This window comes from Lepisma saccharinum, chromosome 3 (assembly GCF_977018435.1).
Source record: "Lepisma saccharinum chromosome 3, izLepSacc3.1, whole genome shotgun sequence".
NCBI classification, from domain to species: domain Eukaryota; kingdom Metazoa; phylum Arthropoda; class Insecta; order Zygentoma; family Lepismatidae; genus Lepisma; species Lepisma saccharinum.
The window spans coordinates 28447772-28463547 of record NC_139231.1 but is presented as its reverse complement, the minus strand read 5'-3'; the positions used below and the strand labels follow the sequence as shown (position 1 = coordinate 28463547).

At 38.2% G+C, this 15776-nt stretch overlaps 1 protein-coding gene across 1 annotated transcript in view; it reads left to right on the top strand.

The window, feature by feature from the left end:
• LOC145984949 (uncharacterized) overlaps positions 1-13610 on the top strand; it is a 60075-nt gene extending 46465 nt beyond the window's left edge. The window contains exons 10-11 of the mRNA XM_083118379.1: positions 7096-8376; positions 13168-13610. Coding sequence (XP_082974505.1) covers positions 7096-8376; positions 13168-13385 — 1499 coding nt within the window. The 3' untranslated portion in view covers positions 13386-13610. The remainder of the gene's footprint in view (positions 1-7095; positions 8377-13167) is intronic.
• The last annotated feature ends 2166 nt before the right edge of the window (positions 13611-15776 follow it).

Sequence of the window (15776 nt, the reverse complement as noted above, 5' to 3'; positions counted from 1 at the left end):
CGACAAGCGGCACGCAACACTTATCGCTTGAGGATTTCACCAACCAAACACTGGCCTGTGCTTCCCGTCATGCTGCTACGATGTGAAATGTTGCTCCTGATTGGCTCGTTTCCAAGCAACATGTGTCACTTCAGTCTGAAAGTTGCCTTGGACCAAAGGACCCGTGTTGCTTTGATGTGAAATCCTTGTATTGTTTGTCACGTGTCGCTTTGGTCTAAAATCTCCTTGAGGAAACTGTGAAGTCAGAGCTTGTGTCCCTACGGTTCGAAAGGCTGCATTGATTACCGACTGCTCGCTTTCAAGCGACACTTGTGGTTTGTCGCCTCGGTATGAAATATCTCTCAGGATACTATTTGTATTCTAATAACATAGAAAAATAAAGTAATACACAGTCCAGGACCTGACGTCCGGAATCACATTGCGATGTTTCTTCTTGTGTTACGCACGCATGCTATTTATTTATTCATTTTATTTTACTTTTCTTTCCAAATTAATGCCATTTCGTGGCTGCAAATCACTCCACAAATATAACTGTTTCCATCAATTCACATACCGCCTTTCAAGACAAACAAATCTACATAATATATTCCAAAAACTAACAAAGCCGCATTACTTTCATAAGAAAATTAGCACCGATTCTGATTTCACTTCCATCTATGTTCTCATCGGTCGCGGGAACCAGTTTCTTGGGTCGTTTTCCACAGTACGTTATTCAAGGTGCTGTAGTATACTTAACACATTCGGGTCTGGCCTCATAATACAGCATTGTTACCTCTGGTCTGCGATTTTGCGTTGCTTTTCAAAAAATCATAGAAAAAAATATTTTTAATTTGTTTTTAATTGTTTTTATTTATAACATTTTTCTTAAATCTACAAAACTTCCTCTTTTCAATGAACAAAAATTTGTTAAATTTTATTTTCATTTTCAGATGTTTTTTAATATTGTTTTCAGCAATGTTTTGTGAAGAAGAAAAAAGTACAACATTGTAACAAATGTTAATATAGAGATATTTTAAGTTCGTAATGTGGAAATTTCAATAATTAACTACATAAACTATCAATACATCTTTTGAATCTTGCATAAGAATACTTCTTATGTGCACATAAAAAATAATTACAAATTACAAGTAATTATCTTTTGTATGGAAAAGTGGCTGCAGGACAGGACCAGACGATGTATCAGTTGGTTCTGCGTCATCTGTAAAAATTAAACAAATAAATAAATAATCTAAATAAATAAAATAAATTTTCATTTGACATACACTATACAAAATAATAAATGTAAAAACTAAAAATACATCAGTGCATGTAGGAGAATCAAGCAAGAGGCAAGATGAGTAGACCCAAAAAAATTACCTGTTCTCACTTCATTCATAAAATACTAGAGTTTGCAACACTGTTTATATTGTCGACAATAATTATTACGAATATAACCTACCTTCCAAATCTTCAAATTCATCTGCATCATCAAAATCGTCGCTAACTTCAAACTCTGAGGCGGAATCCTCTATGCAGTCTGGATCTAACGATGCCATTCCGTTCGCTCTACAGTGAAGCGTTCTTCGTGAAACAAATTTCAACTACAGACTTAATATAACTTCAAAACAGGCGGAATAACCATATAATAGTGTACCAAGTGGAGGGCATGTTGGGGTTTGTACCCCCCCAAATGCACAAGCCAAAAAAATGAGAAAGAATTAAGGGAATAGTTAAGAATGTGGGTATCTTGCAAATATCAATGTTGTGAAAAAGTGTGGTTAAGTAATAAATCTCTTTTCAGCCTTACTGGTCAGCATGAGCCTAGTGCATAGCTTTCTTCTGTGTTTTCTATTAGTCTTACACACACAAGAACCTTAGTGTCCAAGCATGTTGAGTGTCAGACTTTGTCAAGGCTTCGACATCCAGTCCAGACTTGGGCACTCCATTCAGTGTTTTCTCTCGTGCATTTCATGTATCATAATTAATTCTCATCATCATGATATTCTTACCTTTATTTCTTCTTCTTCGTTTTTGGAAAATGCAAATTCAAGTTTTAACCATACACTGTCACAATTCTGTCTACCTCTCTTACATTTGAAAAGTAGTTTTAATTCTTTCATATTAGCGTATTGAATCCCATTACAGTTGTTTTGATTTTCTAAGGGCTAGAAAACACAGGAAGAGAGAGAAAGGATGGGGAAATTCATTCGTACTTGATAATTTTACAAGCATTTCCTACAGGTAAAAGAGTCTCCAGCTTCAGCTTCCCCAAAATATTCGGTACACAATTGCAACCACATGAGTAGAATCGAAGGAAAGTATTAGAAATTACAACACAAAAGCAATATGTAAATGGAAAATTAAGCCTATAAATTTATTTTTCAGAAGAATTTGTTATTGTTACATTTGCTGCTTGTTCGAACAAATGAAGTGCAGGAATTTTATGGAAAATTGAGAGTGTAGTAATCCTCGCAAAGTAAAGCTCAGGGAGATAATATAATACGGTTCCTCTTTCAAAGAACTCACCCATCCCCCCCGCCCCCTGTTTTCTTGGGGTAAATATATTTATATTAGTAACCAATAACAATAATTACGTGGATTTTATCTTCAGTGCAAATTTAACTTGTTAAAGTAAAATTTTCCTGTGATAAGAAGTTAGAAATGCGGATTCGATATATTTTTGTTCCAAATGATGCACCTGCTTTAAATTAAGCAGTATACCAACCATAAGCATTAAGTGATGTTACTAATGAATATCGAGAAATTTGATCAAGGGACAAACACAAATACTCTTACCCAGTTCAGGATTCGAAACCGGTAACTTCCGTGGCAATATCGCAAGTCAAGAACCTTATCTCAAGTCCGAGATGTTATGTGAACGTCAGTTAATAAATTTATATATCTCTAAGGAAAAGTCCCCAACCAGAATGGCCGGTTAAACCCAGATCTAAGTCACATTGAAAAGCGGAGTTTTGTTCAACAAAACATGTTCTTCTTTAAACGAGATATTTAAAAGGAATCTAGAAATGGAAAAATTGTCTCTGCTCTTGTCTTATGCACAACTAGGATAAATTTAATAATTGCCCACCTCGAACCTTCGCCACTGACATGAAAGTTAGTAACATTTCTTCAAGCCTTCGCGGAACACCTGACACGGCATGGTGACACCGCATGTACCGCTGAACTATAGCTACAAATTATATGAATTGTGGACACTCTAAATTATTGAAATACTTACTAGATTATGTTTGATTGAATATCCACTGATGACATGCTAGATTAATACATTAAACACAAATTAAAACAGACTACAATGAAATACCACAGAGATATTTAAAGATAAGATACAAATTGATACGTTGGTGTCCATAAAACATCTTCAGGGGCGGCGGAAGGAGATAAATGACTCTGCAGAGAGAGTCACTTTGTCGCCTCCCATTTCAGAAAAACTTTCAATATATTAATAAAAATATTAATAGAAAAATAACATATGTTTTGATTGATCTGCTTTATTTTACTTTGCTTTTTGTGCTACTTTTGGCTAATTGGCGAAGATGGGGATGAGTGATGATGAGATGAAATTGATGAATGGACACTCACAAACAACCATGCACAGGCCAGGATTCGAACCTGGCATGCTTCCTAGCTCGATGTGCTAACCACTCCGCCACAGGGGCCGTCAAATTAACATATGTAAGGTTTACAATTGCTGTTTTTCTTTTTTAAATGCCAATAAGAAAATTATGTCCTCGCTGTGTGTGTTTTGGGGAGGGAGTATTAAAGAAAATCTTACTGGGGAAATTTTAACTTTATTTTAGGTAGGCGGCGACACCCACGTTTTTTAAGAGAGTTTATCTCAAAACTGCTGTGTAAAATATAAGCATTATTGCTCCTTTTTTTCATCAAAAATTTAAGACCTGGCTCTCTCCCCAGTTTCTAAATAAAAGCATGACAACAATCGATGTCTCGTGGCCTCCACGCTCCCCAGATTTGTCTGTCTGCGACTTCTTTACGTGGGGTTACCTCAAGCTTATTCCAAAAACATGAGTTCTTTTTGCGCCACTCTGTACAAGAAAACGTTAGGACCCTTGACAACAAGCCGAAACTGAAAATTTTTATTTCATTCCCCCATTTTTAATAGGGGGAAGTGATTTTTTTTTTGTCATGGCTGTCATTACATAACCAATTCAAAATTTTTGATTTGTGGTGACCTCCAGTGGCCAACGCCCTGGCGGTTGCCTGGTGTGCAAGACCATTCCGCTGCTCCTGATGATATTGCATGAAAATAACACTAACATACTTGTCAAAACACGTCTAAATGCATTAAAAGGTAAATCCATACACAAAACATACATGGTACTTACATTAGCAGCTTACCTTACAATACATCACTAAATTAGGCAAGATATATTTAAATAAATTCGAGTTTGTTGCAAGAGTTGACCTTCAGGATAGACTCATGAGTAGGGAACAGATTTCTAGATCCACACACTTTCCTTTTTCTTTTACGTTCTAGATATATACACTTTACAGCTCTTTCCGTTTCATGAAACAGCATCCCTCTACTGAAATTGTGCAGGACACATAAAATGCCTATATGAACTGTAAGTTCATACAAATGCCTAAAAGCCCTATTTTGACCTGAAAAACGCCTTTTAAACCTTTCGTGTTACTTTAAAAATAACTTTTATTAAGAACGACCCTTAAGAACCAATCCAAGCAGCAAAGATGCAATGAAACAACAAGTGGTGTCAGCGGTCTGTGCAAATTTCAGCCATCTTCCAGCCTGCGTCACGAAATTAAAAAGGCAAGTGAACTGACTGGATGAGGCGTTCTGCGTTGTTAAATTATGTGCTTCCCAGCCAATTAAATGGGTCGTAGATGCAACATACCAATCAAAAATGCAGGCTGTTTTGGGCCGGAAACCTAGCTACAAAATCATTCCGTTGTTAAAACAGGGCCGGCATTATTCCTGGCCCCCAACGGTGTAAGAGTGCGGGAAGATTTGAAGAATACCTCCGTCTGATTGGCTGTTTCGAGTGCCTCCTGTGGCGGATAGAAAAGGCAACCCTGCAAGTGACCAATCACGTCGTCTATTTCCCCCATTGATATAACAATTACGCGAAAGAGGATTGTTTGTTACTGGCTAATTTTCAGACAGGGTATCATATGGTCAAATTTATTGCAAATTGCCTCTACTTTAACCCCTTTCAGGGAATACATCTAATTACAGGTCACCCTGTATATGTGTGTGTGTATATATTGTAGCGTGACATCGGGTAAGGTACGGGATCGAGTCACGCCGGGACGTAGCTCAGATAAATACAATAGGTCTTAAGTTTGACTTGGCTAACCACCTCTACCCTTAAGGAGGCTGATGAAGGATTGTTGGGAGCCTGTGTTGTTGAACGCTACTCACTCCTTGCTGTTGGTCTGGCCCTCGGTTTCTGGCATCGGCGATGGTGACAGGTGTCCGCTGGAGAGATCGAAGATGACGATAAGAGACGGCAGGCAATTCGGCGACTTGTTTTATTCTTGCAGATTCTTCAGTAGGCTTAATCCGGACTGCTTGTGGACTTCTCGCTTGTTGCCGCCTCGTAGTGTCGCGATCTCTCAGCAGGCCGTCGTCCTCTTCTCGTCGATCAGTTTGGTGGTGATATTGGAGCGAAGTGAGAGATCGATTTACTGTCTCCAGCGGTTTTATACATTGGATTTGAGTCATAGGTTGGTGGACTTTGCACCTCCACTATGCACCTGGGGTATCCCTGGATGCAGATGGAAATTTGCAGTAGAGGTGCACTCACCGCTGGCGAGGGCCGTTGCCTTGCTGACTGTGCAGAGCCGAGTGGAAAATTCTTGTTGCTCGGCTCTGCATCCGGTGGAATGTGGGGTGAATGAGCGTTCAATTTGCGAGCTTCAGAGCGATGTTTGAGGCAAATTAATGTTTCGACTTTTATGCTCCCAATTCCTTCATCAATATAGAGATAAACACTACCATTTCTGAGGTTTATTTTGTTCTTCTGCCTGCAAGCCAATACCCATTTGTGACAAAATTCTTCTTCTTTAACAGGAAATCCAAAATACTTGATATTCATTCCTTTCGTCTTTTTGTAATGATTGCTTCAGTCGTAAATAGCACAGTTATGCATATTTTCTTTCGCAATGCACCTAGATTCTTCTCACTAGAAGTGAAACGAAGACAACAAAAAAAGAAAGAAACACTCAGTTCAATGGTCTACAGAAAAGAACAAAACCAGAAACTCCACTTGTCACCCTCTGAAAAGCACCCCGTCTCCTGTCTGTGGCCACTATGTTAACATCAGGGCTCTGACGTATGGCCGAGAGCCATGCGCATGCATCCACCTGTTTGTCATTCCACCATGGACTCCACCATAGGATTGCACTATGTTGATTTGTAATATAATAACCAGTGGTGTAACAGTCTGTGAGGGCCAGTGCCTAACTACCGACTGCTAGCCTCACTTCCACCAGAGGTGGGAGGTCATTCAACCAGTTACGGGGTGATGTGTGGTCAGCACGATCAACTCCCAATTGTTGTCGTAGGTTTTCATAGCAAGGTTACGCCACTCATTCGTAGATCCCCAATTCCCTCAGAATGGTGGATGCCCATCCACTGACTGAAATCTCAGGAGAAAAGTTGATACGCTTCCCCCGGAAACTCAAACCTGTTCTCATCCTGCTGCCGGAGCCCAAAGCTTGCACCTTAACGCCACACAGTCATGGTGCGGCACACTCTGTATTATTACATCACCTATTGAACTTTTAAATAAAATAGAGTGTTAGGTAGAGGAAAGGAAAAACTAATTTTGTATGAGAATTACCATGGATCAATCAAGCAATGTAATTTGACCCAGATGAATACATTTTCCCACATTTCTAAGGCACAGTTTCATAGAAAAAATGTAAAATCAAGGTTCCACTGTAATTTCACATTTCATAACACACCATTGTAGGTAAATAAAATTCTCACCCTTTCATATTACTGAAAATTAGCATTGCAGTACATAGTACCAAATTGTGTGTGCCTGTCAAACTAAATATGCATGGCCTTACATTAATTGAACTTATTATTATTATTTTTTACATTGTTTTCAGGTATACTGTCAACATATACAACATTTGTTGCAGTGGACAAAGGTAGTAACAAGCAAGCAGGTCAAGAATATGCTATTTCAACAGTTGAAATTCCCAGCCCATACCCTGTCTTTCGAAATACATGGAGATATTTTGATAACTTTGGTGCCAAAGCTAAACCTCGGTTCACATTTGGAGCACCAAGTGCATCGCCATGGAGTGGATTTGTACACGTATCTTCACAAAAGCTGCATAGTGGTGGTCCTTCATTTGGATCACCAAGTGCATTGCCACGGAGTGAATTTCAATCTTTATATAACCTGCATAGTGGTTCTTCATTTGGAGCACCAAGTGCATCGCCACGGAGTGAATTTCAATCTTCACGTAACCTGCATAGTGGTTCTTCATTTGGAGCACCAAGTGCATCGCCACGGAGTGAATTTCAATCTCCATATAACCTGCATAGTGGTTCTTCATTTGAAGCACCAAGTGCATCGCCATTTAGTGAATTTGAATCTCCATATAACCTGCATAGTGGTTCTTCATTTGGAGCATCAAATCCACTACAAACAAGAGGATTTGGATCTACAGCTAACCAGCTGAATGCATCCACATTTGGCTCAGCTGCTAGTAGATGTGGAGCCACTACTGGATCTGGTAGTTTTACGTTTGGAGCACCAGCAACATCACAATCTAGTGTATTTGATGCGACAGTTACTAAATCTAGTGTTCCTTCATTTGGAGCTGCAACAACACAATCTAGTGGATTTGGATCCACAACTAACACACGTAGTGCATTCACATTTGGATCAACTGCTACTAGATTTGGTTCCACTGCTGGATATGGTGGTTTTACGTTTGGTGCACCAGCAGCATCACAATCTAGTGGATTTGGTGCCACTGTTACTGAATCTAGTGTTTCTTCATGTGGAGCTGCAACAACACAATCTAGTGGATTTGGATCCACAGCTAACACACTTAGTGCATTCACATTTGGCTCAACTGCATCGACTGCTAGTGGATTTGGTGGTTTTACATTTGGAACACCAGCAACACCGCTATCTAGTGGATTTAGATCCACAGGTAACAAGTGTAGTGCATTCACATTTGGATCTTCAACTGCGTCACCAGCTTGTGGATTTGATGCTTTTGCCAAAACTGAGTCTGTGGAGGCAGTTAGCAACAATGATGAGTCTTCTATTCTTGGTGCAATAATAAATCTGCAGAAGTATGATGGTCAGTTTCATCTAGATCCCTTGCTTGCTTCTCTGCTTGGGATAGAAATGGAAAGGCTTAAAGAAGGTAAATATTTATGTACGCTGTGTGTGTGTGTGTGTATATATATGTGCATGTGGTAAATGTTTCATAAGCATTAAGGCATGAACTAGTTTCGTTTGACACACTATTAGAAAATTTGACAAGAATGATCGCAAGGGTGGATAGAAGTACTGTCTTTTACAAGGTAGTATTTTGCTTAAAGGAAGTGTAATGTACGAGGGACGTTCATAAAGTAATAATTTTTCCTTTTTATTTGCATGCTTGTTTCAAGAATTTGCACTCTGGGGAAGCCTTTGATTCTTAAGCTATCAGATCTGTACACATCACACATGTAGTAGTTTTGCGGAACACCGCTAGTGTGCCAGAAAATGAAGATGGCGCAGCCTGTGGAGTCAGCTGAAGTTCGACGTGTGATGTGCTTTTTGGTTTTGAAAGTAAAAAATAGCAAAAGAAATCCACAATGAACTTGTGGCAGTGTACGGAGGCAATGCTTCATCATGTGACACACTGGTAAGGTGGCATAGAAGGTTTCGGTGTGGTGCAACAAGTCTGCAAGATGAAGCATGCAGCGGGTACAGCCTCCTCTTTCAGAGGAAGCTGGAGTTGTGAAGAAAGTGGAGTCCCTCATGCTCGCAGACCGTCGTATTACCATTGCAGACATTGTAAGGGAGGTGAACATTATTAGTCAGGAGTCAGGATTTAGCATAATACACAATGAGCTGCACATGACGAAGATTTCTGCCCACTGGATCCCGCGCTTGCTGACGCCAGTCCAAATACAGCACAGAAAGAAGGCCACAGCGGAAATGTTTCAGCTCTGCAGTGCCGATCAGGTGGCCTTTTTTTGAAGATTGATCACTGTGGATGAGTGTTGGGTGCACCATTATAACTCAGAGATGAAGACAAAGCAAGCAGTGGAAGAAGCACTCCGGGTCACCAACTCCTCAAAAAGTCAAGATCGTGACCGTGAGGGAAGGTGATGCTGAGTGTCTTTTGGGACTGCTGCGGTGTGATCCTGAGAGATTACGCCCACAACTGGCAAACCACACTGGGAGGTGTACTATTGGGACTTCCTAACCAAGTTACAGGATGCAATCAAGAAGGAACATGAGAATGCTGAGAAAAGGAGTTTGGCTTCTTCACAACAATGACCCCATCCATTCTGCTTAGGAGACAGTAACGTATGCAGCAATTTTGGGTTTCGAAATTCTCCCTTACCCTCCATATTTCCTGGACCTCACACCCAGCGACTTCTTCCTCTTTCCAGAAATGAAGAAGCCTTAAATGAACATGAAAAATTACTCCCAATTTTTGATGTTACATGCAAATATAATTGCCACTGGCAACCTATGAATGACTTAGTCTCTTAGGAGCACTTAGAACAGGTGTAGCTGGGGGGGGGGGGGGGAGAAGTCGGTTGAAGTTTCATTTTAAAGCAAATATATAAGATACAATTTGTCATGCACATGTACGTAATTGCCAATATGGTACATGCACCTGCAGACAAATTTAAAGACTCTCAGCATGGATTTCAAGGGTTATTACGAAAGCTTTGAATGCAAAGAAATCAAAAGCCATGCCAAGCTACTTCTCAAAGTTCTCTTACACTCTGTGTATTCTTGTTATGAAAGCAGCATTGCCTTTTCTGTAGTCCTTGCTCAAACAAGGATGATACTCAATACTGTTGAAGATTCATATGAAACACGTGCAGTTCCCAGAAGGTATGAAATTTAGGAGCACCAGCATCACTTTTGAGTAGCCTTGCACCATGTGAGAGTACCTAAAAATAATTTTGTATTGCCCCATGTATACAGCATTATTAACAAATGAGCAATTCTCGATCATGGACAGACACATGGGAAAAGATACAACTATGTGTATGTGTCAAGGGAGAGAGTAAGAATCAAAGTATTATTGGATCCCACATGGCAGCGCTGGAGGTGGTGAAAGTGATAAGGCAACTCCAAAGGAAAAGTCCTGCATTCCCGGATGCTGGATTGAAAGAGGTGGACACCATGATGTTGTGCAATGTTGGTGACTGCCCAGGTCTCCCAACATCACCCCCTGCAATTTTTGTCTATGGTGTTACATAAAAGATACTGTTTATGTATCTGTGTATACTGTGTATACTCTCTGTGTTGATACATAGCACATGTCTGTATCTTTTACAGCGTAAAGCTTAAAGGTAAAGTTTCCCGTGCATTTAAATGATCAGCACCATGCTCCGGGAACCTTTGCTCCCCAGACTTGCCCCTGGCTGAGCCCCTCATGCAGGGATAAGGTCAGAAAAATTCTAACCTTTGATCACCCACCCTGGAAATCGAGTCTCCCACGTGGTAGTCAGATGCCGTACTGACTAGACCACCATGGCTCTCATCCCTGTGTCCACAATAATGATCTGTAATCTGCTCCTTCTTTTTTGAATAACCCTATATACTTCTACCAAAGTGAATCTTTTTCATGTTGCCACTATTTCAACACTCACTCGCTCTGCTTGATTTACAACAGTAATAATAATTTGGAAAATAATTACACTGACTAACATTAATAAAAACTATTTCATTAGAAACTGAGAAAGTAACATGTAATTGTATGAAAGGTTGGGTGAATAATTTTATTGTGTATTGAATATGATCACAACTAATTTCTAGACTATTCTGTTTGATGTTGCGTACCAAATTTGAGAATGAGAGAATTTCTCAACAGACAAGTCTTATAGCAACAATTAAAAGAATAGTTACATATTTTAATGTGGTAAGGAATCTCGATTTCAACTTTTGCTACCTTGTCTGGTTGCATCTCAAAATTGGCAGTGTTAAGGGCAATTTCTGATGCTAAATACTCTCCACTACCACATATCAAAGCAGAAATCTACTTTCTCAGATGTAACTAATTAAAAGTAGTTCTTATCCTGCTTTGATATGGAGTGAAGAACAAGTACTGGGTCTAACTATAAACTGCCAAATTTTGAGTTTTGTGATGTACATATGTCTTCATTTTGAAAGTTAATAAATTATCTTAAAACTAGTATAAGAAATAGTAATTAAATCCAGTGAGGCAATGAAACATCAGAAGTGCATCTGACTTACCACACTAAAGAGCATTCATATTATTTTAATTCATGGGATGTCTGCCTATCCAGGCACAAGTCTCGCAACAGTAAATTAGGGAAGTTCTGGAAAAATATTTTCACCAGGGAATTGCCAGTCACTGTTGGATATGCTAAAGTGCCTTGTAAGAAAATAACATTTATGCAAGTCCCAACCACAAAGACAGCTAAGCTAATTCTGCTGCAAAGAATTATGGAAAAAATCTTAATAATATATAAATATCATATGACCAGACATACATATTTGTGGTAACTAAAAAAGAAAAAGCATGCACAAAAATGGACAGAGTTTGAAATTTGCTTTGGAAACTTTATACAGTAAAACCTTGTTAATCTGGACCGCGATAAGCCGGACTTTGCTTAATCCGGACAGGCAAAAGAGAGAAGAAAAAAAGCAGAATGTAATGTTTTAAATGTGGCTAGAAGTCAACAATCGCATTTGCCGTATATACTGCATTGTATGTACAGTATTGCTTTATATTTTACTGTACTGTATAGTGTATTTAGGCCTATGCCCTTTAAATACACCATAATAAATGTGTTTTGTTGCTATAAACGGAGTTTTAATGCACTTTCTACTGTTGTTTTAGGTTATTTCAGTTAATCCGGACTTTCGTAAAACCGGTCAACTTACCCACCCCATTAGTCTGGATTAACGAGGTTTTACTGTACTTATTACAAAAAATAAACATTTCCATTCTAACAGACATATCCATAATATTCATCTTCTATCATGCATGTGAAAAGTATGAGATATAAAGTTCATTCCTTTCTAAAGATCTACTTCTCATCCAATTAAGGAAAGAGTTGTTAGCAGACGAACTAAGAATTTCATTTTTAAAAAGTTTATTGCATTATTTTGTGACAAAATGTGGTAGGAAAATGCACTACTCAACTTTTTCAAATTACTTAACCCTCGAGTACCATAGACGTTAATAATCATACAACATTATGGAGGGGTCTGTTAGTCCTGTGAACTATCTGCTTTACTATTTTTAATTTCTGATGCGTTTCACATGACATGTTTATAGAAGACTATTGTAAAGCAGCTTTCATTTTTATTGTTAGCTAAAGAAATTGAACGTAATTTATGCAAGGAGGAGAGAATCGATGAAAATTGCAACAAATTCTTAAATTTCTGTGGTTGAAGGAGTGCGAAAAATATAGTAAAAAATAAATTCATCATGCTCCGAGAGACAGTCCATAGTAGTTAAGGGTTAAAATTGGTAGGGAGCAGATTTCAATACAAATAATGATTCTCACTAATACCGAGGCCTGAAAATTGCAACGAATAAAATTGTTCAAATACTTATTAACATGCATCACTTTATGAGAGTATTATAGTTTCAAACTATTAAAGAATTGTATCAGAATTTTCTAATGGGTGTCATTCTTCACAAAATCCATTGTTCAGACAGTGCTGGTGCGAATTAAAGGAAACTTTTGAATTTTGCATAATTTCCAGGATAAGTAGACTCCACAAAAATGTTTCGGATGATGTTTAAATTCTCAAACTTTGAAACGTGTTCACCAGTATTGGTGAATACTTTCAGATAGTGATACCACATGTATGTATGTATGTATGTATGTATGTGTGTATTTATGTACTTGTATGTATTTATCTATTGTAATTGCACATTTTTTGCATAACTTTTGAATCACTCTGTATAATTTTGCTGTTATTTGAGTTTAATATTTTTTTCTAGGTGCTATTCATGAAAACATACAAGAAAATATATGGGCTACAGCAATAGCCATCATGTATTTAGAAGTGAAACTTCCAAAGAAGAAAGAATTATGGGAATTAATTGCAGAGAAGGGTAAGAAATGGATGCAATCAACTGGTGATCATGAAGCTGTATTGTGTAAAGCAGATATGTTTGTGAAGAAATGTTTGAATGATTCTTGTTCCAAAACTGGATAAAGTAAAAGCGTTTAGTATTAGCTTTTCAAAGAAATATGGATAACTTTTAATGGGTTAACACTACAGTGCCTTGAACACGTAGTGTGGAAAACATCAAGAAACTGGTTCCCAAGACTGATGACAACATAGATGGCAGTGCGATTAGTATTGCTAGTTTTTGGAATATATTGTGTAGATTTGTTTGTCTTGAAAGGTGGTACGTGAATCGCAGAAAACAGTTATATTTGTGGATTTGCAGTCACAAAATGACATTAATTTGGAAAGAAAAATAAAATAAAATTAATAAATAAGTAGCATGCGTAACACAAGAAGAAAAATCGCAATGTGATTCCAGACGTCAGGTGTTGGATTGGGTACTATATTATATTTTTGTGTGTTATTAGAATATAGTACCCTGAGAAATATTTCATACCAAGGCAACAAACCCATTTCCTCAAGGAGATTTTAGACCAAAGCGACATGCGACAAATGATATGAGGATTTCACACCAAAGCGACACAGGTCCTTCTGTCCAAGTCAACTTTCATACAGAAGCGACATGCATCACATGTCACTTGGAAACGAGCCAATTAAGAGCAACATTTCACATCGTAGCGGCATGACGAGCAGCACAGGCCAGCGTTCGGTTGGTGAAATCCTCAAGCTATGAGTGTCGCGTGCCACTTTGGTGCGCAATTTCCTTAAAGCAAGACACTCATTGTATTGCGCATGCGCAAACAACAAACCAAAGCAACACGTTACAAGCTATTGAGGAAATGGCCCAGTTTGAGCAACATGCAAACAACAAAGCAACACGTGTGGCTTATCGTGTCACCTAGATCTATTGTTGTAACGTGCGGTTTATTGTGTTGCCTATATCTGTTGTTCGCACAATTATCAGCAAACGCTTGCTAATAGACTGAAGGTGCCATGTCGCTTGTCACTTAGTTGAGAACTCCCCCTGTATCACGTTGCTTCGGTCTGAGCACCCTTCCTTTAAGGAGCTTCCCGACCGAAGTAACAAGTAGCATTCAAATACGACACATGAACGTGTCATTTTCTGTTTCGACCTTCATGCGCAAGGAATGCTATTTTTACAGTCTGGAAGTGTGTGTATCACTAGTTACATCAGTGTGAACCTCCCGTGTCGCTTGTCCCATTGGTCTGAAAGTTTCCTTACACTTATGTCGATGGCACTAAGGACGTTTTGTGGGTTTCCCCTTGTCGTTTAATGCAATCATCATTATTGTCATCATCGCCGTGATTAGTTTCAAGTGGAAGAAAAGACAGTAAATATAAAAGATACAAATGCTTCAGTATGTATATCTTTAAAAGCAATTATGATGATGATGATAATAATGATAATAATGAACCTAATTCATACAAAAATTAAGTTACCAAGAGCATTCCACGTGTATATTTTCTCCCATATTATTAATGAAAGTAACGATAACAGGACGTGGTTAACTGTCTAGAATGTTTGTTAATGTCTTTGCGACCACTGTACCAAATATCATAGCATTTATCACATTCATAGAAATGCTTCATGTAAAAGAATCAGACGTTGCAGCGAAAACTATATTTACTTCCATTATAAGCAGACGAATACCACGTAGCAGGGCCTACACCAGCGTCAGTATCATATTCAAGTAAAACATGCCAGAGAGCCAAGAACGGTGCTGTTTTCCACGTTACGTATTCAAGGCACTGTAGTTAACACTCATAGCCGTGTGTAATTTGCAGTATTTAACTGCAACATGCACTGTGTTTTGCAATTTACTGTGATATTAATTGTACATTTCAAATTTTGAAACTAAAATGTAGTTCTTAAAATTAGTATGGATTATATCAGCTCTCTAAATTTCAAGGTAATTATGTAAGGGGGTACATTTTTTGGGTATTAATCAAAATCTGAAATGAAAGAACTGGTCATTTGATGACCTGAGAAAGATTCCTACCAATGTAGAAAGAACAGGTGAATACTTATCTTGTTTACAAGTTTTGTATTACAGACTGTTTTGTCAGTTTTATCTCTTGTAATCATAGATTACAGCTTTGAGGTCAGAAATTTCTGTAATTTTTGTATTAACATTAATTTAAGGCTAGCAATATATTCATTCTTACTATTATTAACAAATGCAGTTTGAAAATGTCAGTTTTTCCCATCTGAGTATTATTATTGGGTTTTAAGTCCACTTTTATGCACAGATAGACTAATTGGTACTGGACCTATTGTTTAAGGTTTGAATCTGAACCACTATGCCACCAGAGAGGCCCTCCTTCCAAGTATTATGGAATAGAATTTATAAATGGACTATTACTCTTTAACTAGATTTTGTTGATATGTTTTACTTTTGTATGTAATAAAGACTTGTTCGTAATGTGCAACAATTACAATTAGGGGTCCAGCAG